This window comes from Cherax quadricarinatus, chromosome 9, assembly GCF_038502225.1.
Source record: "Cherax quadricarinatus isolate ZL_2023a chromosome 9, ASM3850222v1, whole genome shotgun sequence".
Taxonomy (NCBI): Eukaryota; Metazoa; Arthropoda; class Malacostraca; order Decapoda; family Parastacidae; genus Cherax; species Cherax quadricarinatus.
Genome location: NC_091300.1, coordinates 56,478,452 through 56,504,575, shown reverse-complemented (window position 1 = coordinate 56,504,575; position 26,124 = coordinate 56,478,452). Strand labels below are relative to the sequence as shown.

The window sequence follows — 26,124 nt, the reverse complement described above, 5'->3', positions numbered from 1 at the left end:
TGTGTGTGTGTGTGTGTGTGTGTGTGTGTGTGTGTGTGTGTGTGTGTGTGTGTGTGTGTGTGTACTCACGTATTTGTGGTTGCAGAGGTCTAATCACAGCTCCTGGCCCCTCCCTCTTCGATGGTCGCTACTAGGTTCACTCTCTCCCTGCTCCACGAGATTTATCGTACCTCTTCTTAAATGTATGGATCCTGCTTCCACTGCATCACTCTATAGATTATTCAGCTTCCTGACATCTCTATGAAGGAAGAAATATTTTCTAACATCCATGTGACTCATCTGAGATTTCAACTTCCAGTTGTGACTCTTTGCTGCTGTGTACCATCTCTGAAACATTATGTCCCTCTCCATCTTGTCAATTTCTCTCAGTATTTTATGTGGTTATCATGTTGTTCCCTATCCCTCATGTCCTCCAGTGTCGTCAGGTCGATTTCCCTTAACCTCTCCTCGTAGGACATTTCCCTTAGCTCTGGGAATAGTGAAACCTTTTGCACATTCTCTAATTTCTTGATGTGTTTGACCAGGTGTGGGTTCCTTACTGGTGCTGCATACTCTAATTAGGGCTTGACGTACACGGTGTACAGTGTGCTGAACGACTCCTTACTCAAATGTCGAAATGCTATTCACAGGTTTGCCCGGCACCCATATGCTGCAGCCGTCATTTGTTTGGAGTGCACCTCAGGAGAAGTGCTCTGTATGATACTCACCCCAAGATCATTTTCAATGAGTGATATCTGCAGCCTTTGGACCCGCCTAACCTGTACTCCGTCTGCAGTCTTCTTTTATGACCCCATCTTCATGACTTTGCACTTGGTACAGTCCTACCTAATCCACATCCACTTGAATTCTCTGCATTAGCTTCACATCGTCTGCAAGCAGGGATACCTCTGAACCTATTTCTTACGTCATGTCATTCACATATACCAGGAACTGCGCCGGCCCAAGGACTGACCCTTGAGAAATCCCGCTCATCACGGGCGCCCACTCTGACACATCATTACGTACCATCAGTCGTTGTTTCCTTCCTCTCAGGTAATTTCTGACCCATTGCAGTGCCTTTATTGCTATTCCTGCCTGCTTCTCTAGCTTGTGCACTAATCTCTTGAGAAATTCTGGTGAAAGCCACCTTATAGTCCAAGAAAATGCTTTCACTGCTATGTCATTATCGTATTGTCTATGGGCCTCCCTTCTCACCTTTACATATTCATTTCTGGCTCTATGACTGCTCTCCTTATTCTCCTGGGTCCTTTGCCTTCTATACATTTTCCATTCTCTAGCACACTTGGTTTTGGCTTCCCTGCACCTTTAGATGAACCACAGGCTCATCCTGGCTTTCTCGTTCTTCCTGATAACCTTGGGTACAAACCTCTCCTCGGCATCCTTGCACATTGTTGTCACGTCACTTATTCCATCATCTTGTTCACTAATTTCCCTGCCAATTCTGTGTGTGTGTGTGTACTCACCTATTTGTACTAACCTATTTGTGGTTGCAGGGATCGATTCATAGCTCCTGGCCCCGCCTCTTTACTGATTGCTATTGGGTCCTCTCTCTCCCTGTTCCCTGAGCTTTGTCAAACCTTGTCTTGAAACTATGTATGTGTAGACAGCCTGTACTGTCAGAACACACAGCCTAGCCGTCTGCTCTGACTAGTTCATATTTCGCGGCATTTAGGTGCTGCCCTCTGTAGGCTCACTCAGGTCAGTGGGAGGCTGAGCCCATCCGCCCTCACTCCTAGGCCGACCCTCTTGATAGACACAAGTGCTCCCCCTCCACGGACTGGCTTGCGGTCACTCCCTCACACTGCCCGTTGTGTACTCACTCCTACCCAATTAAAGCCAAACTAGTCCATGGCCGTATCATTGCTACCTACGCTACCTTCATCGGCACTAAACTGCTGTTCAGCAGCAAGAACAGCAATAACAGTGGTGACAGCGGAGTCAACGGCATTGTGAGTCTACTCAGGGTGGAGGGGTTGTTGCCAGTCAACATCATCCGTCGTCATCCAACGCACCTGCTGGCCTAAAGAGTTATCTGTTACTCCCAGCGTCTTGACTTGACGGGACCTGAGATAGAACTTCGTCCTAGATTTTTTCCCACAAAATCTGGACATAGGCGTCACAGCGTCATCTCCAGCCTTAGCAGTCACGTGTTCACCTCATCACCCTCTCTACAGCCCTTCAACACTCTCCAGCACCATTCTCCTGCCTCCTTCAGCGTCCCTACGCCCTTCTCAGTTTCAAGAAGTAGAGGTGAGGTCGTTTAGTGTGTTGGCTTCGTGTGGCTCCACGCGTGACCACGAGGCAGCTCTGGGGTTGGTTGATACCCTAGGCAGCTTGTAAACACACCAGCCCTCTCTACAGCCGTCCATGTGTGTTGTGTTCTTCCCAGTTTCCTCCAAGAAGTTCTACCTGGGTTAACCACGTGGGAACCCAGTTGGCTTAGCCCCTAAGCCAGCTTAGTTCAGCCCCCACGCCGTCTACAGCAGCTCGTGACTCATCATTGTGTCTACAACTACTCAGCATCTACGTATCTCCAGCCAGTGCAGTTTTTTTTTGTGTTGCCCAGTTAAATTTTGTTTTCTTTCCCTTGCTGTTACATTCCCGGTTCATCACCAGTTTTGTTTTCCCAGTGATTTGTTTCAGTAAAACTTCCTCGTCCCAGTTCATAGTTTCACTTAAGGTTGTTTTTAGCACGTTCGAGTAGTGCAGTAAATGTTTTGTTCTCCGTGTGCTGAAGCCGCAGTCAGTCAGCAAGCCCAGACACGCTTGCCAGTGTAAACAAACCATGCACAGCTGTGGCTCACGCTGAGTTAGCCACTTTTCTCTCATATCTTATACCTCCACAGAGTAACCCCGGTCTTTCCTGTTCTTCCAAAGTCCATTCTGATAATTTTTCCTACGACATTGAAGCCCCATAGCAGTATACAAATGCTACGAGGCGTGTAGTGTTACTAGAGCATCACTGAAAGTTTCAGAACCTGCAGCACCCAGTACCTTCGTCCATCTCCTGCACTCAAAGTTAAGTAAACAGTGACTTACCTAGGATTTCCTAATATTTTGTGACATTATTTAACTGTCCTGCACCAATACAGTTACAGTTACTGAAGCCATACTTCAGTAAATTGTTTAGTTTTAGTCATCAGTGTACATTTTGCCACTTATCCACAGCTACTTAAATTTTGTACATTTATTTTGCACTCCTACATTTTAAATTTCAGTATTTTATTCTGCTTCTTGCACCTCAGTTCTTGATTTAAATTGTTCAGTGTTAATCATTTATACAATTTACCTCTCACACACAGTTTGCAAGTAATTCCTGTGCTGTTAATTTTGTTAGTTGCACCTGCAAGTTAGCCACAGATTGTTGACAACCCTGCACTGTTTTGTTGTTAGTGTGGTTTTTTTTCTTTTAATAAGTGTAATCTTCAAGTTCTTAAGTATTAGTTTATTCTACCTGCAGTGATACAATCGGTGCCTAGCCCATTACACTTTTCTCCTGTTTCCCCATTTATTTGCTTTACATATATTCTATGTTTTATCTGTGAGTATTCACCAATGTGCATTATTTTTTGCTATTTTGTATACCCAAGTCATTGAGTGCATTTTTGGGAACCTGCTTATTTACCATTAATTACCAAAATTACTTGTGAAGTTCATTAATTTTGATCTTGAGATTGTGAAATTTTTGTTTTTGCCAGTGTACACCCTGCTAACACCAGTGTACACCCTGCTAACACCAGTTAACCTTTGCCCTATTCTTGAATTTAATAATTTGCATTTTTATTAATTTTATTTTGTATGCAATATAGCATTTCTTGATACAGTGTATTTTTTTTTCTGTGATTTTTGGCACTATCCCATACTCTGATATCTTTGCTGTGCCAACTTCCCATTGTGCAAGTGAATTACTTTTTTTTTGCATTCCAATTTGCAACTGCCAGCACCTGCAATATTTTTAAACTGTGCTTGCAGCACAGTTTAGTGTTGTGTAGTACCTGATTTATTTTAAATTTTGTGCAATTTTTGCTACCAGTGTTTACAGTTCAACTCCTTTTCATAAATTTTGTTGCCAGTCTCCTGGTGAAGTTATTGACCACCCTTAGCATCATTTTGTGCACTTCCCTGTAGGTCATTCACTTGCATACATCTCTTATTTTGTGTTTCAGAGTGTACCACTTTTTTTTGTTGTTTTGCTCAAATTATTTCCATCACTAAGCAGTTTACCTAGTACAGTGCTGCCGTGTTCTCTCTGACTCTGTGTTGAATTGTAGCCAGTGCATACCATTTCTTGCTCTGACCTGTTTACCCACTTCGTGACCTACTTGCGTTTGAACAATTGACGTCATGACTATGACATGCAGTGGCCGTACCATTAGTCCAGATTCTGCTGATGCTAGCAATGGTGCCTCAGCCAGCGTGAACACGCGGCAGGGCATCGAAGCCCCCGTGACAGTTGGTCAACTTGTGGCTCAAGTCTCGACCACCAGTGGGCCGGCTACTCGTCCATACCCGACCCTTCTTTTTGACGGTCGCTCAAATAGGTTAGAGCCATGGCTGCAGTCAGTCGAGACGACTGTTAAGGCTCTATTTGATAGTCCCACAGATGCACAGTACATTCGAGCTGCTGTTGCAGCAGTGGATCTCACCCGGGATGATATAGGTGCCTTTGTGCAGCTCAATCGCGTTTGTAAGATTCAGTCTTGGGACGAGCTTAAGGAGGAATTTAGGCGTTATTTTCGGCGTAGTCGCCAACGCCATTACACTGCCATCGTTACCAGCGTCTTGGCCGAATGTCAATACCGGCACGAAAGCCCCCTGGCTTGCATTTGCCGGTTTGAGCAAGCCGCCAAAGACTTTACTGATGCCATTAGCTCCACTAAGTGGGTGAATGGTGACGACTGTATTAAAGCTAAAGACATCATCCCCATGCTGGCTGTAGGCATCATGCGGAGGGATGCCCCCCTAACCTCCGAGATGCCATTGATGCTCTAGGACTCGGCCCTCAGCACGACGTCCTGGGTGCATATGATGCCATTGACGCGATCAAGCCGCCTGCCGAGCAAGGCAAGGTTTGTCGCTTTGCGGATGATCCTATACCCATCCTTCCAGCGCCGTCCACAGTGACCCCGCGGTCGCAGCCGGAAGTCACTTTTGCCGCTGATGTCAGACAGCCAGCCCACAAAGTTTCTAACCCCAGTCCCACTAACACTCGCCCAAGTAAAAATATTGACCACAGTAACAACAGTCAGTCTCATACAAAAAAGCAGTCATCGACTTCCTGGACCAAGGCAAAACGTCGCCAGCAAACACCACCTCCAACCTCACCTGCTAAGCGCGTAGTGACTTGTTTCAACTGTGGCAAACGCAGGCACTACCGATTGGAGTGTTACAAACCTAAGTCCCCGCAAAGTATCCATCACCGTCCCCATGCTCAGTCTCGCGAGGGAGTCTGTATGTACCACAATACTTCCAGTCATACCTCCCATGAGTGTCACAAGCTGCGAAGTATGCTGTCAGCTGAGTGGAGCAAGCAGTCGTCGCGCAATGTACGTGCTCGTAGAAGCCCTTCCACTAGTTTGGGGGAAGAGGCGCGTCCGCAAAACCAGCGAAAGACATAGTAACCCTGTCGGAGTCGCTGTATTCCGTCCCTGCCTGCAATGCATTCGCTGCCCTGGGCAGTGATACGCTTGCCGACAGTGAGGAAACAGAGTGTCTTGACGTTGTTGCCGAGACTCGTACCGTACCTTCCAGGTCGAGCCTCGTCAACAAGCGTCGAGCCTCAAGCAGCTGTGACTCCGGGGATTTCCTCGGCCTGTCATGCCTTCATGTTCGGTATGACAACCCGTGTGGACCGCTCATCGAGTCCACTGTCCACCATAAGCCTGTCCAGCTTTTCCTAGATACAGGTTCAGTGGTTAACATTGTCCGCTCCACTCTTTTCCGAGACATTGGCCTTCACGCGGCCATGTTGACAGAGCCGTCTGTCATTCAGACCTTGAGAGGAGTCTCAGGTAATCCGCTGACGGTTCGTGGTCATACAACGTTAGAATTTGCAGTCCAGGGTCACAAGCTGTCCGCAAAATTCTTGGTCGTAGATAGTATTGTTTTCCATGGTGACCTGCTCATAGGGTTCAAAACCATGGCAGACCTTAGGATCCGCTTAGATCCAGGTGAGTGGAAAGCAGAATTCAACGGAGTGGATGTGCCCTTCTGGGGCGTGCGCTTAGGATCCACTACATGCTACTCTGTCTCAGAGTAGGCACAGTGCCTGGAATCGTTGGAAACCGGTGGTTTCCATAGCACATTCTCCCCGGGGTCGGTCTCTTGTCCTGATCGACCTTGTAGTAGAGCTCATTGCCCGTCACCTCCTGGCCATCAGCGCTTAGTTACCAGTGAAACCCAGTCTGGGGACGCCCAGTCTAACCTTCACTCTAACTCTGACGCTGTTGTAGAGAACAGCAGTTGTCAAGCCGCAGTATCCCTGTCAGCAGGCGACTGTCTCACTCGTGTCATGGCATCAGCGAGCAGAGTTACTGCTTGTACAAAGTATGACGTCACTTTGTCAGCTAACTCGCTCACTCCTGTTACGGTGTACGTGAGCAGAGCTTTTGAAGGAGACCATGTGCTGGTTGACAACGACACATGCCGAGTCAAAGGCCTCTCCCTTGAACCATCCTTGCACACAGTGCAACGTGGTAAGTTGCAAGTCCTTGTTGTCAACATGCACAGTCGAGAATTTCCCCTGCGGAATACCTCACTTGTCGACCTTGTCAGATTCCCTCTCCCGGTGAGAGTGGAGGGTGAAGCCCCAGCTGACTTCCTCGTGAGTGCAGTTCTCCAAGGCGAGTCTGCTGCTGACTCTTCCAACACCTGGCCAGTGCAGGAAGATGATCTAGCTTTGACAGACTATCCTGAAGAGGTCCCAAAACTTCTCCAGGTTCTCAATCGTGCACGTTCTGCAGTCACACTAGATGGTGAGTCAATGGGTTTGACCCCACTGATCTCTCACCATATTCCACTTGACAAAGGTACTAAACCCATTTATGTACCTGCGTATCACCTGCCACATGTGCAAAGAGTCTTCGCCGAAGAACTCATTACGCGGATGCTCCGTGATGGAGTTATTGAGGAGTCCACTTCCCCGTGGAATGCTCCCCTTGGTTTAGAAAGACACGTAAGCAAACACTATAACATATTTATTAGAAAACGTTTCAGTCCTGGGACCTTGATCACTTCTAACATACATGTATGTATAATGCTCGCCAAGACCGTAGTCCTGGCACGGGTCTCAATCTTGCGATGACCCGTCTCTGGCTCCCGAGGGAGAAAGGTTTCTACAATGATGAGACATATGCTGTTCAAGCACTCTTCTGATCAGTTCAACTGGTGCATCTCATAAGCGACTACACCATATGTACTCCTAACTATGGACACTAGCGAGGAGGAGGATATGTCGTTATCACAGGTAACAGCTTGTCTGGTTCGTTGACTCCATGGTACACTAGTGTGGCCGCAGTCATCTCTGGTTCCTCTTCGGGAGGGAATATCACTCCTAGTTGCCAGCGGAGCGTCTCAGTAACTTCGCACTCCAGAAGATAGTGTGTTAGGGGCCGCTGGACAACGTGCTGACAGTACTGGCACATCTCCTCCTCAGCCTTGTCTACCATCATCTTGGCTGTGGGAAAGCCCAAACGAAGCCGATGGATGGCGGTACACTGCGTTCTGGACCAGCTTCTATCATATGGAGGGGGTTCTCCCTGAGTCGCTGCTTGGTACCACTGTTGAGATGGGGTATCACCTAAGACCTCCCCCATAAGTTTCATGGCTCTGGCAGCCACCAGTTTGGTCTGTCGTAGGCTGATTGGGACAGTAATCCCAACATGTGGATAGTCTGTTGCTGCCTTGGCTGCATCATCTGCCGCCTCATTTCCCCGGATGCCAGCATGGCTGGGGATCCAGTTCAATGTCGATCTGTTACCCTGAACTTCTAAGGCCGTCATTATGCTCAGGATTGATGTGATGAGGTGAACATTGTCCTGTGGTTGAGGATGGGAGAGGGCATTGATTGCAGACGTGGAATCAACATGTATGACAGGTCGGAGTCGATGTCGTAGGGCATGTGACAATGCCAGCTGAATCGCCACCAGCTCAGCTTGAAGGATCGTGCAGTGGTCAGGGAGTCGCCAGCCTTGTGTGTGACCATTGTGGTACAGTCCAGCTGCTGCTCTCTTCCTGTCAGGGTCGACAGAACCATCTGTGAAATACACTGCACATGTGCCTCCCTCTGCCAGTGCCATGCTTGTCTCAGCATGATTGCTGAGAGTGTCTTGACTGCAGAGACGCTTAGAGATGGGTAGCTGCATGATGCAAACATCAGCTGGATCTGGGCGCCAGGGAGGTGGTGGATGGTACCCAGCAACAGGAAGGTCACAACTCTTCTCAAGGAGTAGTTGTATAGGCAGCAGCTTCCGCCCAGCAGCACAAAACGAACGGATCCAGGAGTAGTCTGTGAAGAGAGTGGGATCTTGTGCCATGGTTGTCAATATCCGTCTCCTTAGTGGGGTACCTTGTTGCCTGTGCAGAATCGTGGCCACTTTGCAGGCGTTTATGTATCTTACTCTGTCAGCCAAGGAAGGAAGCCGGGCCTCAGATCTGAGACATACTGTGTTGGTCCAGATGGGGGCCCCAAGCATAGTTCTTATTGCCTGATTTTGTACGACCTCCACTCTTTGCCTGCTCTGCGGGAAGAGATGAGCTAACGCCGGTGCACCGTAGTCAATGAGCGAGCGTATAGCTTGTATATAGTACAAGCGAAGTACATCTTTGCTTGCCCCTGCACGGTGCCTCGTCATGGCTCTCATGGCGTTGAGTCTGAGTAGAGCACGTGACCTGACATACTCGGCCTGTTTCTGAAAGGTCAGCTTTTTATCAATGTAGATTCCCAGGTAGGAGCCTGTCCACTCAAGTTCTATATCCTGAATACGTAATCTATTCACAGGATCTGGTCCCTTGAACATCATTGCAAGAGATTTCTCGGCCGAGATCTTGAGGCCTAGTTCCTTGCAAGACTGCGTAATTAGGTCCAAAGCTCTCTGAGCCTGTCGTTCTAAATTGCCTTTCCCATTCACTACGAGTGCAAGATCATCAGCATAGCTGAGGAGCTGTGTACCACTATGAAAGGGAAGGCTCACAAGTTCCTGCATAAGGATGTTAAACAGGGTAGGACTGAGCACACCTCCTTGTGGCGTACCGTTTTCCAGGGATTTAAAGGAAGAGTAGTGTCCCTGAAAGCTGACACAGGCCTGCCTGCCCCTAAGGTAGGACTCTATCCAGGCCAGGAGGCGTCCTTTGATTCCCTTCCGAGCTAGTATTGCCAGAATTGCTGTGGGGCTGGCTAGCTCAAATGCCTTTTCCAGGTCGAGGTAGACGACAATACTAGGTTTTTTGTTACTGTCAGCAATCTGGCTTAGTAGAGTGGTTATGCACTCTGCTGTACCCACTCCTTTGGTGAAGCCAAATATGTGATGATGAGAGGGTCCAAGTTTCCATAGGAGGCGATTTAACACCATCCTCTCAGCAGTCTTGGCTAAGCAGCTGGTCAGCGATATGGGTCTCATACTGCCTGGGTCCTTGGGCTTTGGAATTGGTACGATGGTAGCTTTCTTCCAAGCTGCTGGGAGTGTCCTGGCCCTCCACGACTTGTTAATGACGTCTAGTATGGCCTCCCATCCACTCTGCCCAGCCCGTGCAATCATGGAGTATGTAACACCATCGATGCCCGGGGCAGTGTCACCTGTGTTCTTAATGGCACGTCAGAGTTCCAAGTCCGTGAGGTCTTCATCAGTCACATCTTCCGACTCACATGCAGCTTGTATCGTTAGCTGGCGCTGTGGCAGAAGATCCGTCTGTATATTCCGGATGTCCTGTGGGAGCTGAGTGGATGCTCCCCTGGAAGTGAAAAGCTCCACTAGTTTCTCAGCTTCCTGGGACGGGTTCGGGTGTGCTGGTGGCCTCGGCTTGCTCTTGCCAGTTGCTATGTTGAGCTTGCCCCATATCTCAGATAAGGTGGTGTGATGCCCGAATGTTGAGCACCACTCCATCCATTTCTCAGTTTTTACTCTGAGAGAGACTGCGGGCATGCTGCACAATGGGTCTCAGAGTATTCCTGTTCTCTGCCGTAGGATTACGCCTGTATAGCTTCCTAAAAGAGTTGATGCGGTGGTTCTGCTCCACCGCGGCGAGTGAGGTGTGACGCACGTGACCTGAGGAATGTCATAACATAAGAATGGAGGAACACTGTAGAAGGCCTACTGGCCCATGCGAGGCAGGTCCTTATCAAAAAAACCTCTGCCTATGATGAGGACGGGTAGACGATGAAATCATGTGACTCCTGTGTTGTTGGGTTGGTGCTGCTTAAGTATCATGTATGCCAATATTTTTGAAATTTTGTAGTTTCCTGTGTTGCGTTCTATAGTGTCGGTGACGGCGATTAGTGAGGCTTCTAGGCACCGTCGGCGTCTGAGGTCTGGTTCGGTGAGAACGAGTTGTGCCTCATTCCAATTCATCAAATGCCCCGTGGAGTCTCTGTGGAGGACACATGCGTACCTTACATCGTCTCTGTTAGAGGCATTTCGATGCTCATTCAGGCAGACTGCAAGATCTCTGCCTGTCTCGCCTACATATTTCTTGGGACAGAACCCACAGGGGATAGTGTAGACGCCTGCTGTAGAAGTTAGAGGTGTGGGGCTGCGTTTCGTAGTGAGGTCTTTGATAGATGATGTGTTTATGGTGGAAACGATGTTACTCATAGCAAGTGCCCTGCGAGTATTCGTGGCATCATCGCCACATGGGAGTACTATGAACTGTTTAGGGAGCTGTTCCATGGGCGGTTTGTTGAGGATAGCTTGTGCCTTGAGTCTGCAATCTCGGATGAAAAAAGATGGGAACTGAAGACGTGTAAAGGCTTGTGTTATGTAAGTGCATTCTTCTTCTAGAAAACAAGGGCTGGAGATGCGAAGAGCTCTCAAGAAGAAGCCAATGAGGACTCCTCTCTTAGTGCGGGTGTCTTGGTGTGAATAAAAGTGTATAAGATCGTCCTTGTTGGTAGGTTTTCTATACACTTTGAAGAGAAGTTTGTCACTGTCGGGAGATCTGCACAGTAGAACGTCGAGGAAAGGAAGTTTGCCATCATTTTCGAGTTCAAGTGTAAACTTTATTGATGGTTCAACTGCATTGATCTTGTTGAGAAGGGCCTGGATATTGAGACGTCTCGGATAGAAAACCAATATATCATCAACGTATCTTAGCCAGGTAACGGTGTTGGGAATGAGGGTGCTGAATTTCTCTGTCTCCAGGTTTTCCATGAAGAGGTTGGCAAGCACAGCACTGAGCTGGCTGCCCATTGCCATCCCAAAGCATTGTTTGTAACAGTTGTCCTGATACTTGAAGAAGTTGAAATTAACACAAAGTTCCACTAGATTGATGAAATCTAGAAGAGGTAAAGGGAGGTCGTGGTTTTCAGTGAGCCTCTGTCTCAGAATGTTGATTGCAGCGTCAGTAGGAACGTTGGTAAAGAGAGCTGGGAGATTTTTTTTTTTTTCCTGTTGCATTTTTATGTCAATTTTTTATTTACTAGTGAGCGAAAGCCAGTCCCTCTCTGGGGTAGCTAGTGTAAGGAATTCCTTTATACCTGCGGGCCCACCAGTATTGTCATGTCGGAACGACGCGAGGTGCGTGGCCAAGCAAATGTAGACAGCCTGTACTGTCAGAACACACAGCCTAGCTGTCTGCTCTGACTAGTTCATATTTTGCGACATTTAGGTGCTGCCCTCTGTAGGCTCACTCAGGTCAGTGGGAGGCTGAGCCCATCCGCCCTCACTCCTAGGCCGACCCTCTTGATAGACACAAGTGCTCCCCCTCCACGGACTGGCTTGCGGTCACTCCCTCACACTTCCCGTTGTGTACTCACTCCTACCCAATTAAAGCCAAACTAGTCCACGGCCGTATCATTGCTACCTACGCTACCTTCATCGGCACTAAACCGCTGTTCAGCAGCAAGAACAGCAATAACATATGGTACCCGCCTCCACTGCGTCACTTTCTAGGAGATTCCACTGTCTGACAACTCTGACTGAAGAAATACTTCCTAACAGCCCTTTGACTCATCAGAGTCTCCAACTTCCAATTGTGAACCCTTTTTTCTGTGTCCCAACTCCGGAACATCCTGTCTTTGTCCACCATGACTATTCTGAGCAGTATTTTATATGCCATTATCATGTCTCCCCTGATCCCCTTGTCCTTCAGTGTCATCAGGCCAATTTAACTTAACCTTTCTTCATAGGACAATCCCCTTAGCTCTGGGACTAGTCTTGTTGCAAACCTTTGCACTTTCTCTAATTTATTTACATGCTTGACCAGATGTGGATTCCAAACTGATGCTGCATACTCCAGTATAAGCCTAACATAAATGGTGTACAGAGTCTTGAACGATTCCTTACTGAGGTATCGGAACGCTATCCTTAGGTTTGCCAGACACCCCTATGTTGCAGCAGTTATCTGATTGATGTGCACCTCAGATATGCTCGGTATTATACTCACCCCAAGATCTTTTTCCTTGAGAGCAGTTTGTAATCTTTGGCCACCTAGACTATACTGTGTCTGCGGTCTTCTTTGCCCTTCCCCGATCTTCATGACTTTGCATTTGGCGGGGTTAAATTCAAGGAGTCAGTTGCTGGACCAGGCTTGTAGCCTGTCCAGGTCTCTTTGTAATCCTGCCTGCTCCTCGACCGATTTGACTCTCCTCATTAACTTAACATCATCTGCAAACAGGTACACTTTTGAGTCTGTCCCTTCCGTTATGTCATTCACATACACCAAAAACAGCACAGGTCCTAGAACTGATCCCTACAGAACCCCGCTTCTCACAGGTGCCCACTCTGACACCTCATCACGTACCATGATTCGTTTTGGCCTCCCTGTCAGGTATTCTCTGATCCATTGCAGTGCCTTTCCTGTTATGTATGCCTGACCCTCTGGCTTTTGCAGCAACCTCTTGTGAGGAACTGCATAGATGGCCTTCTTGCAGTCCAAGAAAATGCAGTCTATCCACCACTCTCTCTCTTGTCTTACTTCTGTCACCTTGTCATAAAACTCCAGTAAGTTCATGACACAGGATTTTCCTTCCCTGAAACCGTGCTGGTTGTCGATTATACACTTGTTTCTTTCCAGGTGCTCCACCACTCTCCTCCTGATGATCTTCTCCATGACTTTTCATACTATACACGTTAATGACACAGGACTGTAGTTTAATGCCTCGTGTCTGTCTCCTTTTTTAAAAATTGGGACTACATTTGCCATCTTCCATACCTCAGGAAGTTGCCCAGTTTCAATGGATGTGTTGAAGATCTTCGTTAGTGGCACACAACATCTCTGCTCCCTTTCTAAGGACCCATGGAGAGATGTTGTCTGGTCCCACCGCCTTTGAGGTATCAAGTTCACAGAGCAGTTTCTTCACCTCCTCGGTTATGTGTACCTCATCCAGCACTTGTTGATGTACCTCCCTGTTCTGATTTCCTGGAGTCCTACCGGTTTCCACTGTAAATACTTCTTTAAATCTCGTGTTGAGATCCTCAGATACCTCTTGGTCATTTCATGTGAACTACCCATCATCCTTCCTCAGTCTGATTACCTTTTCCTTGACTGTTCTTTTCCTCCTGATGTGGCTATACAACAGCTTCGGGTGAGACTTGACTTTCGATGTTATGTCATTTTCATATTGTCGCTGAGCCTCCCTTCTTATCTGTGCATATTCGTTTCTGGCTCCCTTCCGTTATGCCATTCACATGTACCATAAACAGTACAGGTCCTAGAACTGACCCCAGTGGAACCCTGCTGGTCACAGGTGCTCAATCTGACACCTCGCCACATACCATGACTCGTTGTTGCCTCCCTGTCAGGTATTCTCTCATCCACTGCAGTGCCTTTCCTGTTATGCGTGCCTGATTCTCTAGCTCTTTCGTTAACCTCTTGTGAGGAACTGTGTCGAAGGCCTTCTTGCATTCCAAGAAAATGCAGTCTATCCACCCCTCTCTCTCTCGTGCCTAACTTGTTACCTGTTCATAAAACTCCAGTATACTTGTGACACAGGTTTTTTCCTTCCATGAAACTGTGCTGGATGTCGTTTATAAGCTTGTATCTTTCTAGGAGATCCACCACTCTCCTCCTTATGATCTTATCTATGACTTTCCATACTATACATGTCAGTGACACAGATTTGTAATTTAATGCCTGAGATTACATTTGCCATCTTCCATTCTTCAAGCAGTTGCCCAGTTTCAATGTATGTATTGAAGATTTTTGTTGGTGGCACACACAACATCTCTGCTCCCTCTCCAAGGACCTACAGAGAGATGTTTTCTGGTCCTACCGCCTTTGAGGTATAAAGTTCACAAAGCAGCTCCTTCACCTCCTCCTCGGTTGTATATACTTCATCCAGCACTTGTTGATATACCTCCCTATTCTGACTTCCTGGAGTCCTTTCTGTATTCACGTAAATACTTCTTTAAATCGCATGTTGAGCTTCTCACATACCTCTCGGTCGTTTCTTGTGAACTCCCCGCCTTCCTCCCCTAACCTGATTACCTGGTCTTTGACTGTTGTTTTCCTCCTGATGTAGCTATACAACAGCTTCAGGTCAAACTTGACTTTCGATGCTATGTCATTTTCATATTGTCACTGAGCCTCCCTTCTCATCTGTGCACATTTATTTCTGGCTCTTTGGCTAATCGCTGGGTCCTTTGTCTTCTGTACTTTTACCATTCTCTAGTGCACTTAGTGTTTGCCTCCCTACACTTTTGGGTGAACCAAGGACTCGTTCAGGTCTTCCCATTATTTGTTTCCCTTCAGAGCAAACCTCCTATGCCTCCTTGCATTTTGTTGTCACATAGTCCTTCATTTCTTTTACTGGTTTTCCTGCCAATTCTCTCTCCCACCGAATGTTTTACAGGAAGTTCCTCATGCCTGTGTAGCCCCCCCCTTTTGTAGTTTGGTTTTTCCCATCTTATTCCTGGTATCCTCTCCACTTGTAGCTTAACTATGTAATCAAAGTACAGAACCACATGATCACTAGCTCCAAGGGGCTTTTCGTACGTGATATCCTCGATGTCCAAACTACTCAAGGTGAATACTAGGTTCAGTCTTGCTGGATCATCCTCACCTCACTCTCTGGTAGTGTCTCTAATATATTAATGCATGAGGTTTTCCAATACCACATCCATGATCTTGGCTCTCCATGTTTTGGGAGCCCCATGGGGCTCCAGGTTTCTCCATTCAATCTCCTTGCAATTAAAATCACCCATAACTAGTACTTTACTCTCTCTCCATGTGAGCTCTACTGGCCCCCTTAGCTCTGTTGCTCTCGTCATATTCTTCTCTTGGCCTTCTGCAGTTCTGTGGCAATTACCACCTTATGGCCCTCAGATTGGACTGCTCTTACTATGTAGTCAGTTTCACCCATTCCATCCATTCCTTCCATTTCCTCAAATCCCCACCAGTTTTTAATGAGCAGGGCAACTCCTCCTCCCCCTCTGCTCCCTCTATCTTTCCTGAGGATTTGATATCTGGGAGGAAAGATTGCATCTGTTATCCTGGTGAGTTTCGTTTCTGTGAGTGCTATTATGTCTGGGTATATCTCCTTGATTTCTTTATGCCACTCCTCACATTTATTTGTTATTCCATCTGCATTTATGCACCAAACCTTCAACTTCTTTTCTAAAACTGTGGTCCAGGGGGTGCATTGGGGTTGAGGAAGCAGGAGACCTGATGAGGAGCTATGGCTGGTTGCTGTGAAGGTGGAGTTTGTAATGAGGTGGATGGGGGCACTGGGTATGGCATGTGTGTTTTGGATTAGAATGTTTGGTTGCATTGGGGTTGACCTGGTTGGGGGGCATCTGTAGATGGTTGTGAAGGGAGGTTGTATTTGATCTTTCTTCTGAGTCTGGGTTCTCCTGTCCATCTCCATCTTCACCTCTCTTTCCTCCTTTCACTTTTGTACTCTCTCTTTCAGTTTCTGCCTTTCTTCTTGTGTTCTGTAGTGCTCAAGATACGCCCACCACTATGCAGACATGTACCTTATTCGTGATTTCTCCTGCAGGATCCTGTTTTGAGCCGATTCTTCCTTGAAAATCACTGACTGGCCGGTTTCGTCCTCTTGCAAATCCCCCTATTCTAAGAAAATTTGCCAGCTGGGTCATATCATCATCTCCTATTGCCTTCATGATGCTTTCAATCACTTTTTTCTTCCCTTGTCTTCTTGCTTCGTAAGTTTCCCCTTCAACTTCCTGGAGCCCATAAACAAAGATTGATCCCTCCCTTTCATTTTCCCACTGCATGTCCCTATGTATCCCCTGATACATAGCTTTCCTTTTTTTAATTCTCTTCACTATCTGTTGTCCCTGGGCCCAATGATCTGTCATTTTCCCTTCTCAACTTTCCCTGGGCAATGCTGTGGTCTGTTAGGGCCTCTACATATATCTTAGCTCTTTCATTTTCTACAGACCCCTCGATTGTTCCTTATATGATCCTCTTTTTTCCCAGGTTCTACAATAGTCTGATAGGACCTCTGCATACAGTTTCAGTCCTTCATTCCCTACAGTCCCTTTGTTTGTGACTAAGGTAGCAGTTTCTGATGTCATGCCCACATTGCTCTTTAGGCATTTCAGATTTTTCAATTTCTCTTCTAAACTCTATATCTTAGCCTCTGCTGCTGTGACTTGCATCTCCCACTTCCTGCTCTCTGCAGCTATCCCCTCATCCATTTTCATACTAAACTCTTCTAGCTTCCTTCCCCATTCATGTTCCCTTTTCATGAGCTCTGCTACCCAATCTTCATTCCCAGACTCATCCTCCAGTCCCCTGGTTTTCTGTCCTCCTCTCTGGCAACCCATTTTTTTATGGTTGCACAGAATGAAATTTTACACCTTTTTTTTGAGTGTAGTATTTTATTCTCTCCTTTCCGTCTTTTCTTTAACTTCTTGATGCATGAAAAATGTGATCATTTCTTTGAGGATTGTAGATGACTACTTATTTGCTGTTCCAACCTAATCAGACTATTTGGTTTTTAATTAAACTTTCCAGTGCAGTGATTTTCCCCTTTTCATAGTCATTATCTTTAATAACTTGCTATGTTCATTGATTTCTTGCTTGAAATGAACAAAGAGAGAGACTAATTTGCATTGAAAGAACATTTCGTCTGTGAATCAGGCTTTCTGTTATTACAAAACAATTACGTTGAATGAGGTTAGGTTTGAATTAATATGCAGTCGGCTAGGTGAGTTGTGAGAGCAGGGCGTAGACAGCCAGCAGTGGAGCATTGCTGGTGGCTTACAAGACACTATCTACATCTAAAGAACATTAAGAAAGAAGGAACACTGCAGCAGGCCTACTGGCCCATGTGAGGCATGTCCAATTCTCCTACCAGCTTAAGTCAATTTGACCGGACCTGACCTAGTCAGGTCACGTCACATTCACTTAAGGAAGGAACACAGCATCTGACCTAGTAGCACAAGCTTGTCAGGTCCAACTCACACCCACCCACACTCACCCACCCATGTATTTATCTAACCTATTTTTAAAACTACACAACGTTTTAGCTTCTATGACGGTACTTGGGAGTTTGTTCCACTCATCCACAACTCTATTACCAAACCAGTGCTTTATTATTTCCTTCCTGAATCTGAATTTTTCCAACTTAAAGTCATTGCTGCGAGTCCTGGCTTGGCTAGATATTTTTAAGACACTATTTACATCACTTTTATTTATTCATGTTTCCCATTTATACACCTTAGTCATATCGCCCCTAATTCTATGCCTTTCCAGAGAGTGCAAATTCAGGGCCCTCAGTCTATCCTCACAAGGAAGATTTCTGAAACATGGGATCAACTCTGTCATCCTCCTTCGTACGTTTTCCAGTGCATTTATATCTATTCTGTAATACGGTGACCAGAACTGTGCAACAAAATCTAAATGAGGCCTAACCAAACATATGTAGAGTTGAAGAACAACCTGAGGACTTCTATTATTTATACTTCTTGATATGAAGCCAAGTAGCTTTTGTAGCAGAAGAGTTAACTTGAAGGTTGTTGGCTGTGTGTGTCGATCAGCACATCTTCCTGGCATTTTCGATATCAGCGTCTTTCCTGGATATTAGACTTTCGCTTTTGTCTTTGTTTATAACATAGGCATTACTTATATTCTGCGCTCTACGGGTACAAGTCTATTTGCCTCGTAGATAAATGGTTCAAAGAACCGACAAGTCTCCCCATGTCTCCCTATATATTCTCTTCTTTATACTGTTTTATTTTTCTCTTCACGTCCCACTGATGCGGAAGGGGCAGTGTTTCTAGTGATGAACTCCTGAATTTAAAATTTGGAGCGGTGCTTCCCTTCTCAGAATCAAATTGGATTCCCAACCAGTACCCAAGAGCTCTAAGACCTTCAGTGGTTTAGTACTTCCTGTTGGTTTAGAAAGACACGTAAGCAAACACTATAACATATTTATTAGAAAACGTTTCGGTCCTGGGACCTTGATCACTTCTGAAGTGATCAAGGTCCCAGGACCTTGACGTTTTCTAATAAATATGTTATAGTGTTTGCTTACGTGTCTTTCTAAACCAACTTGTCGGTATTTATTACCAAGGTTTATACCAGTACTTCCTGTGTTTATGATTTTAAGAAACTAGCAAGAGCATATTTCCTAAACCTAAGCCACATTAGTGGGTGAGTTACTAATTTTATTATATATGCGTGAATTATATCATAAGCATTTCCATATTTCTTTTACTGCATCAATGGAAATTTGGATTTAACAGGAGAAACCACAGTAATATTTTCTCAAGATGGAAATCTATGGGGAAGCGTTGAACTTGTACTGATTGTCCAGCGCCATGGAAACGAGAGGTGATCAGGATTTATTAATTGGATTTAGTTTAACTGCAATTGCTTGGATCAAGAACCGTTCACTAGCATGAAGTTTAGGTATAAATTTCACCTGAAAACACTTCTCTTTGAAACACACATATCCTAAGCCGGTGGAATTTTTGCGCTTTATTACGTGCTTTAGTTATAGTAAAACCACGGCTAACCTTATTTCTCTCGTGCCTGAGGGAGAGACCATCAATCACTGCGTCTCCTTCTGTAGGTATTTCATCTCCCGTTAGCATCTTGAAAGTGGTAGTCTTGCCTGCACCGTTGACGCCCAGGAGACCAAGACACTCGCCGCGCCCCACTCTGAAGCTGATGTTGTCTACAGCTCGTGTCAAGCAGCCGCTGTATTGCTTCGATAAATTACAGGCTATGAGTGTAGTGTCCTGGGAGATTTCTGAAGAGAAACATAAATCGAAGGAAAATCAGTATTCAGAGCATTAATATAGTATAGAAGCGACTTAAGAAATCGTAATGACACGATTGCAAATAAACCATACCCCCGGCCGGGATTGAACCCGCGGTCATTGAGTCTCAAAACTCTAGCCCGTCGCGTTAGCCACTAGACCAGCTAGCCACAATAAGATTCATCCAACTAGGTATATTTCTACACCATAGGAAGGTTAGCACAGGCACCTCTGTGACCACAAATGCAAGTTTTTACAGACGAATCTCCAGCTAGCGTGGCCATTACGATTTCTTAAGTCATGTTGACGGCAGTGAAGGGACTTGAGCTAGAGTTCGTCACGGCCACGCTAGCTGGAGATTCGTCTGTAAAAACTTGCATTTGTGGTCACAGAGGTGCCTGTGCTAACTTTCCTATGGTGTAGAAATATACCTAGTTGGATGAATCTTATTGTGGCTAGCTGGTCTAGTGGCTAACGCGACGGGCTGGAGTTTTGAGACTCAATGACCGCGGGTTCAATCCCGGCCGGGGGTATGGTATAGAAGCGAATTTGTGGTGTGCTGCTACACTTACACCTAAGAGATATACAATATATTTTTATACTTGTGCATGTTGAGTGGCTAAAAGTTTATAATTTCTTGGTTCATTATGTGAATAATTGTGTATTCATTGTTTGCTTTATGTTTCACTAACATAATTTACCTAGCGGCTAGTTTCTTGTACAACCCATATTGAAAGTTAAGACACATGTGCAACATCTCATACGGTTGGGAGCATGAAACAAAGGGATAGACAACATAGGGATAGACATAACATAAGAGCCTAACACCAGAAGGGGCTTATTTTCAGTTTATATTCCATCTTTTAGAATTAAACTTAGGATATTTGCTTTGAGTGTCCATTATCTGCTTTTTGTCAATAAGATACATTTTCATATCACATAGGTTATTATAAAGTCTATATTTATATTCCTCAGTAAGTGGATAATCAATCACGAAGTGTTTAAAAAGTGACCATAACGTTAACCAAATAATTAGCTTTAGTCTGATAAATGTCATGGGGCTCTGGTGGCCTGGTGGTTAACGCTCTCGCTTCACACGGTGAGGGCCTGGGTTCGATTCCCAGCCAGAGTAGAAACATTGGACGTGTTTCTTTCCACCTGTTGTCTATGTTCCCCATCAGTAAAATGGGTACCTGGGTGTTAGTCAACTGGTGTGGGTCGCATCCTGGGACACTGACCTAAGGAGCCCTGGTCACAGACCGGGCCGCGGGGGCGTTGACCCCCGGAACTCTCTCCAGATAAACTCTCTCCAGATAAACAACATTAAATGCGAAAGCGCTTACCCATATCTTGTAAAGGATAGAGAACAGTGTGTAGAATCAAGGAACATGATAGGTCATAAACACATGTGCAACACCTGGTTTTCTAGCTAGGAGGGTTCTTAATTCATATTAGAGTTTACATTCTCGAGAGAGTCAAACATGCAGCAATCAGTTCCTCAGACGTGATAAGAACATAAGAAAGGAGGAACACTGCAGCAGGCATGTTGGCCCATACTAGGCAGGTCCTTTACAGTCCTTCCCACTAACAAAATATTTGCCCTACCCAATTTTCAATTCCACATAAGAAATAAGTTTTGATGATTCTATTTATTCATTACGCAAGTCTCACTTTACATCAGTGATGTAAAGTGTTCAGTTCCTTTAGCCCTGATCAGTCTGAACCAGAAACATTTTAATATATATATATATATATATATATATATATATATATATATATATATATATATATATATATATATATATATATATATATATATATGCAAAACAACCACTCTGAAAGAATAGAGAAATTCCAAGTGCTTTCGTGACTACTCACATTATCAAGGAACTATCATGTGAGTAGTCATGAAAGCCCTTGGAATTTCTCTATTCTTTCAGAGTGGTTGTTTTGCATATTCTGAAATCACCTGTTTACTGTGATCTTATTGCATATATATATATATATATATATATATATATATATATATATATATATATATATATATATATATATATATATATATATATATATGTATGTATATATATATATATATATATATATATATATATATATATATATATATATATATATATATATATATATATATATATAAAGGGAGGTACCACCTCTATAGCTGGAATGGGTACCCTAATCCTCAGAGAAGACAATAAGCGTACCTCAGGGAAAACTCAAGGGGTCTTATTGCATATATATATATATATATATATATAGGATGGGGTCCACCTCTGGTGTAAATTGTGGGACCCATAGCCTCGGAGAAGTGGATAAAAAGGCTTCAAGGAAGAATATTTGGATTTCTTCCTGAAGCCATTTGAATATTCTACTTCCCCTACCACCCCATCTTTTAAACTATTTTTTTTTTACCAATAGGAATATTTTATTACATAATATGGTACAGAAGATTTAAGAGATACATTGTTGATATAAAGGTGGCATATACGGTACATGTTGTTACGTGTGTATCACCGATTATAAGGCGAAAATCTCATCCAGCTCCTCAGAGCTGGGGCGTGTGCCCAAAATGCAGCATGCATTACCCCTTTGAACAGCCGCACTGAGCCGCTGGAACAGAAAACTAGCTGCCCTGGGATCCCTAGTTACCCTGATGAGTCTTTTTCCCAGCTCCTTAAGGAAATTAGATGCACTCTTTCCCCATGAGCCAAGGGTCTCTGAGCCTATGGGAACAAACATATAATGATGGGCAAGTTCTCCATATTTTCTAGACTTTTGGGACTCCCTAAAGCTGGCAGCTGCCCCTCCTTCCTCCCTGGTGTATTGGAGATAGGTATCAGCCAAGGTAGATGCACATGTATAGTCCCACACCACCTGCTTCCCATCTGTCCAGGCTTGAAGGGTGATACCATCTGGACGCTTCTGGCTGCCGTCAGATCTGCATAGTTGCGGTGGCTCCCTTACTGCTGGGCATCCAGCTGTTGTGAGGCTCCTCTTGATAATGTTATTAACCTCCTCATGTCTTGCAATCTTTCCCTCGGATTTACGGCACACAAGACCATGGTACCCGAATCGGTCTGCTGCTTCACTGCCACAAATACACCTGTGTTCGGCGAGAATAGGGGCGGCAAGTCGAAGGGCAACACCGATGCGGATGGTCTGTGGGTCGAGGCGTGTGCCAAGGCTGGAGTTGGGAACAGCCAACAGAAAGTCCCCAGCATGAGGGGCTCTCACTGCCAGCAGGCGGGCTCTATCCTTCCCTGACACACTCTGAAGCATCGTTGAGGCTATATTTTCCACTATTGGACCATCCCAGTGTGATTGTTTGTAGTTGTTGGGGGGAGCAGGTCTGGTTTCTGAGCCCGTTAGATTATCCCAGATCATTGCTCCGTCAATGAATTTTTGGTCCTGGACTCCAATCTTGTCCCTAAGATGTTCAGGGAGAATCGCTGCTACAAGCTCTCTGGATGCAATACACGAGGACAGAAAAGCAGGTAACGCAATCTGTGATGACTTGCGGACACCAATGCCTCCTAGTCTGACTGGAAGTGTAGCTTGGTTCCACTGCCCGTCTTCTAGATTAAGGTTAAGTACTTTCGTAAAAATCTGCCTCAGAATACTGTCATATTCGTGCAGTATAGGGTTATCATATGAAGGTGCACATCTTAGGAAATATGTCAACCTGGGCAGACTCAAGCACTTTGTGAGAAGGTACAAGGCATCGTGGGTGTCCAGATTGCCAATTCGTTGTTCCATTCTCCTTAACTCTTCCAATTTCTTCCTGAGAATTGTGTCAATGGCATTGCTTCCCAGAGGTGCTCCTAGCAAGACACTATTTGTGGGGGCAATGACTGCTGCTCCTGGTAGTTTTGATCTCACTGCATTTATCACTTGTTGACTGACTGAGATGATTTCACATTTGGATGGATTCAGGATGAGACCCATTTCCTGTCCCCGTGTCATTACCTGTGTAAGGTCATGTAGGAGGGACTCTTTTGTACCTGCTAGTGTGCCATCATCTAGGAACCAGATGTTTAGCTCGCTGGTCAGTCTGACTGTGATTTCCCTAACTGCAATACAGAAGAGAAATGGTGCAAGAGGATCTCCTTGTTGGACACCCTCCGATGATGTGATTTCATGCTCTCCAAAGAGAAGCATTGATTCCTTGCTATACCCAGCTGAAACAAAAGGGAAGAGACCAGGGAAATGTTCTTGTACTGCTGCTAATACCACGTCTCTTTTCAGGAGATTGAACGCATTCTTGAAATCTAATTTTACCACTGCATTGTCCTCAGGCAGGTTGTTGATATATGCCCTTGTTGCATGAACCGCTGCTTCACTTCCTTGAGAGACCCCAAAGCCAAGCTGGTTTGGTTGAAGCATCATGGCTGCCTGTGCACGAATACTTCGGACAGCAGCTTTGGATACGAGGCGGCGTAAGGTGTTGCCTACTGCAATTGGCCGAATTCCTCCATCCTTCTTTTTAAGCGCACAAAGTGTTGCACCAAAAAAGAAAGGTCTAATTTCATCAGGAATCAGACCAGCCAAGGAATTGTTGACGAACCTTGTGATCTCTGAAAGCAGTGTCTCTGCAATTTCCCCAATAACTGGATTAACCATTTCCTTTAAATGCTGTGGCCTTATTCCAGTGTAACCCCCAGCAGAGCCAGATGGGAACGACATTATTGCTTTGTAAATGTCTGAGTCTTCCACAATCAATGGTTCCATAGTGGGGACAGAGGTGTTGGAACTGTTGGTGCCACTGGTTTCCCTGGCAGGGTGCTTTCCTCTAAGTGCTTCAGCCGTGTCAGCATCCCTGGGAGCAACTGTATCTTCACTGGTAATAATTCTGATTGCCCCCACTGTGTTGCCCTCTTCAATTTTCTTGCTCACCTTGACACTGACTTTTTCACTATCAGTAGAGTGAGTGGGGGTTCTGCCTCTCCCTTTTTTGTGTTGACGGGGAAGGTGAATGAGGTTATCAACTCTAGGAAAATCTCTTAAGGATTTAATTATCATTGAGGCTAGCCTCTTTCCCCTTCTTTCCGGCACAGCTAAGCAGACATTGCCAAAAAGTAGCAAGTTGTGCCATGCCTTGATGGTTGGTGGAGCATTTAAGATAGTGGAACCATCGTTTACTTTTTTCAGGAGGTCTGTAAGTTTCCCAGCTGCGTGTGGACGGGCTGCTTTGGGAATATGTGTGAGTGTCCTCGTACCTGTTGCTTTAATTGCTTCCAAGAGATTGTCTGATGAGATAAAATCTGTTGGAGTAGGTTCAGGTACCTGAGGTGGCTCTGGATCATCACTTTCCACAGGAGGACATCCTGAACCAGGGCAACTACCGTGTTTGCGGAGGAAACCATTAGAGTTGAGACAACGAAGCTGTAAGCATGACCGACACTTGCCTCTCCTAGTATTGCCAGCCGTGCCATTTCCCTGGCTGCTTGCTTCCTCCTGGTTGGCATCCATCTGCTAGACTAGACAATAGGAGTGGAATATGACATGCTGGGTGGGTATGGTGCGTGGAAGGTAGTGAACTTGACCGTGGTGGCCTGGTGGAGTTTGAGGGGCCGGGAGGGGAAGGGGAAAACTTCCCTTGGGAATTAGGTGGGGGAGGCGCAGGTTGAGTGGGGTTATCCCGGGGAGTACAATACACATGGACTTGCACACTATATATTGTTCACACTGTCTTACAATACACACAACTTTATTTGTTTCCCATGTACACTATGAACAATGTGGGTATGGGCACTGCTGAACCAATGTGTTCACTCACCATCTAGTTACACATCCCACCTCTTCCACCCACCCCCGTGACGTGGGGGTGGATGCACTGACTGGTCACTCCCTCGTTAACATTAATTTCACATTGTTTTTCCATAACATAAGCCTTTAAATAGTCCATGCATCGACACAATCATTTCCACGTTAACTGGAAGCATGGTGCATGGTGCTGGATATAGATGTTTTTATAAGAGCTTTTCGAGGTTTGTATGTACGATAATCTTGCCCGGTACTCACATACAGTGTAGGCCTTGTACTCCCCCACACCTCCACTGGCCGTCTTCCTCACTACCACCACCACTCACTCAAACAGCACAACACTTCCACAATTTACCTTGAAACGGTGCTTTGTGTATTTGTGTACAATACACATGGACTTGCACACTATATATTGTTCACACTGTCTTACAATACACACAACTTTATTTGTTTCCCATGTACACTATGAACAATGTGGGTATGGGCACTGCTGAACCAATGTGTTCACTCACCATCTAGTTACACATCCCACCTCTTCCACCAACCCCCGTGACGTGGGGGTGGATGCACTGACTGGTCACTCCCTCGTTAACATTAATTTCACATTGTTTTTCCATAACATAAGCCTTTAAATAGTCCATGCATCGACACAATCATTTCCACGTTAACTGGAAGCATGGTGCATGGTGCTGGATATAGATGTTTTTATAAGAGCTTTTCGAGGTTTGTATGTACGATAATCTTGCCCGGTACTCACATACAGTGTAGGCCTTGTACTCCCCCACACCTCCACTGGCCGTCTTCCTCACTACCACCACCACTCACTCAAACAGCACAACACTTCCACAATTTACCTTGAAACGGTGCTTTAAAATGTCTTCTCGCTTCACTGGAATCTTCCCAGAATATTCACAATAAGTCCTGTTGAGTCTTAACCTGGTCAGCCTCGTTGATCCGGACT

General features: G+C 45.5%; 1 protein-coding gene across 1 annotated transcript in view; it reads right to left on the bottom strand.

Annotated features, from left to right (window-relative positions):
* The window catches only part of LOC128686026 (phospholipid-transporting ATPase ABCA3), a gene marked incomplete at its 5' end in the record, with an annotated part of 271,789 nt that overhangs the window by 8,817 nt on the left and 236,848 nt on the right, over positions 1–26,124 (bottom strand). Inside the window, 1 exon segment of the mRNA XM_070083439.1 lies at positions 19,140–19,375. Within this exon segment, the coding sequence (XP_069939540.1) occupies positions 19,140–19,375 (236 nt within the window).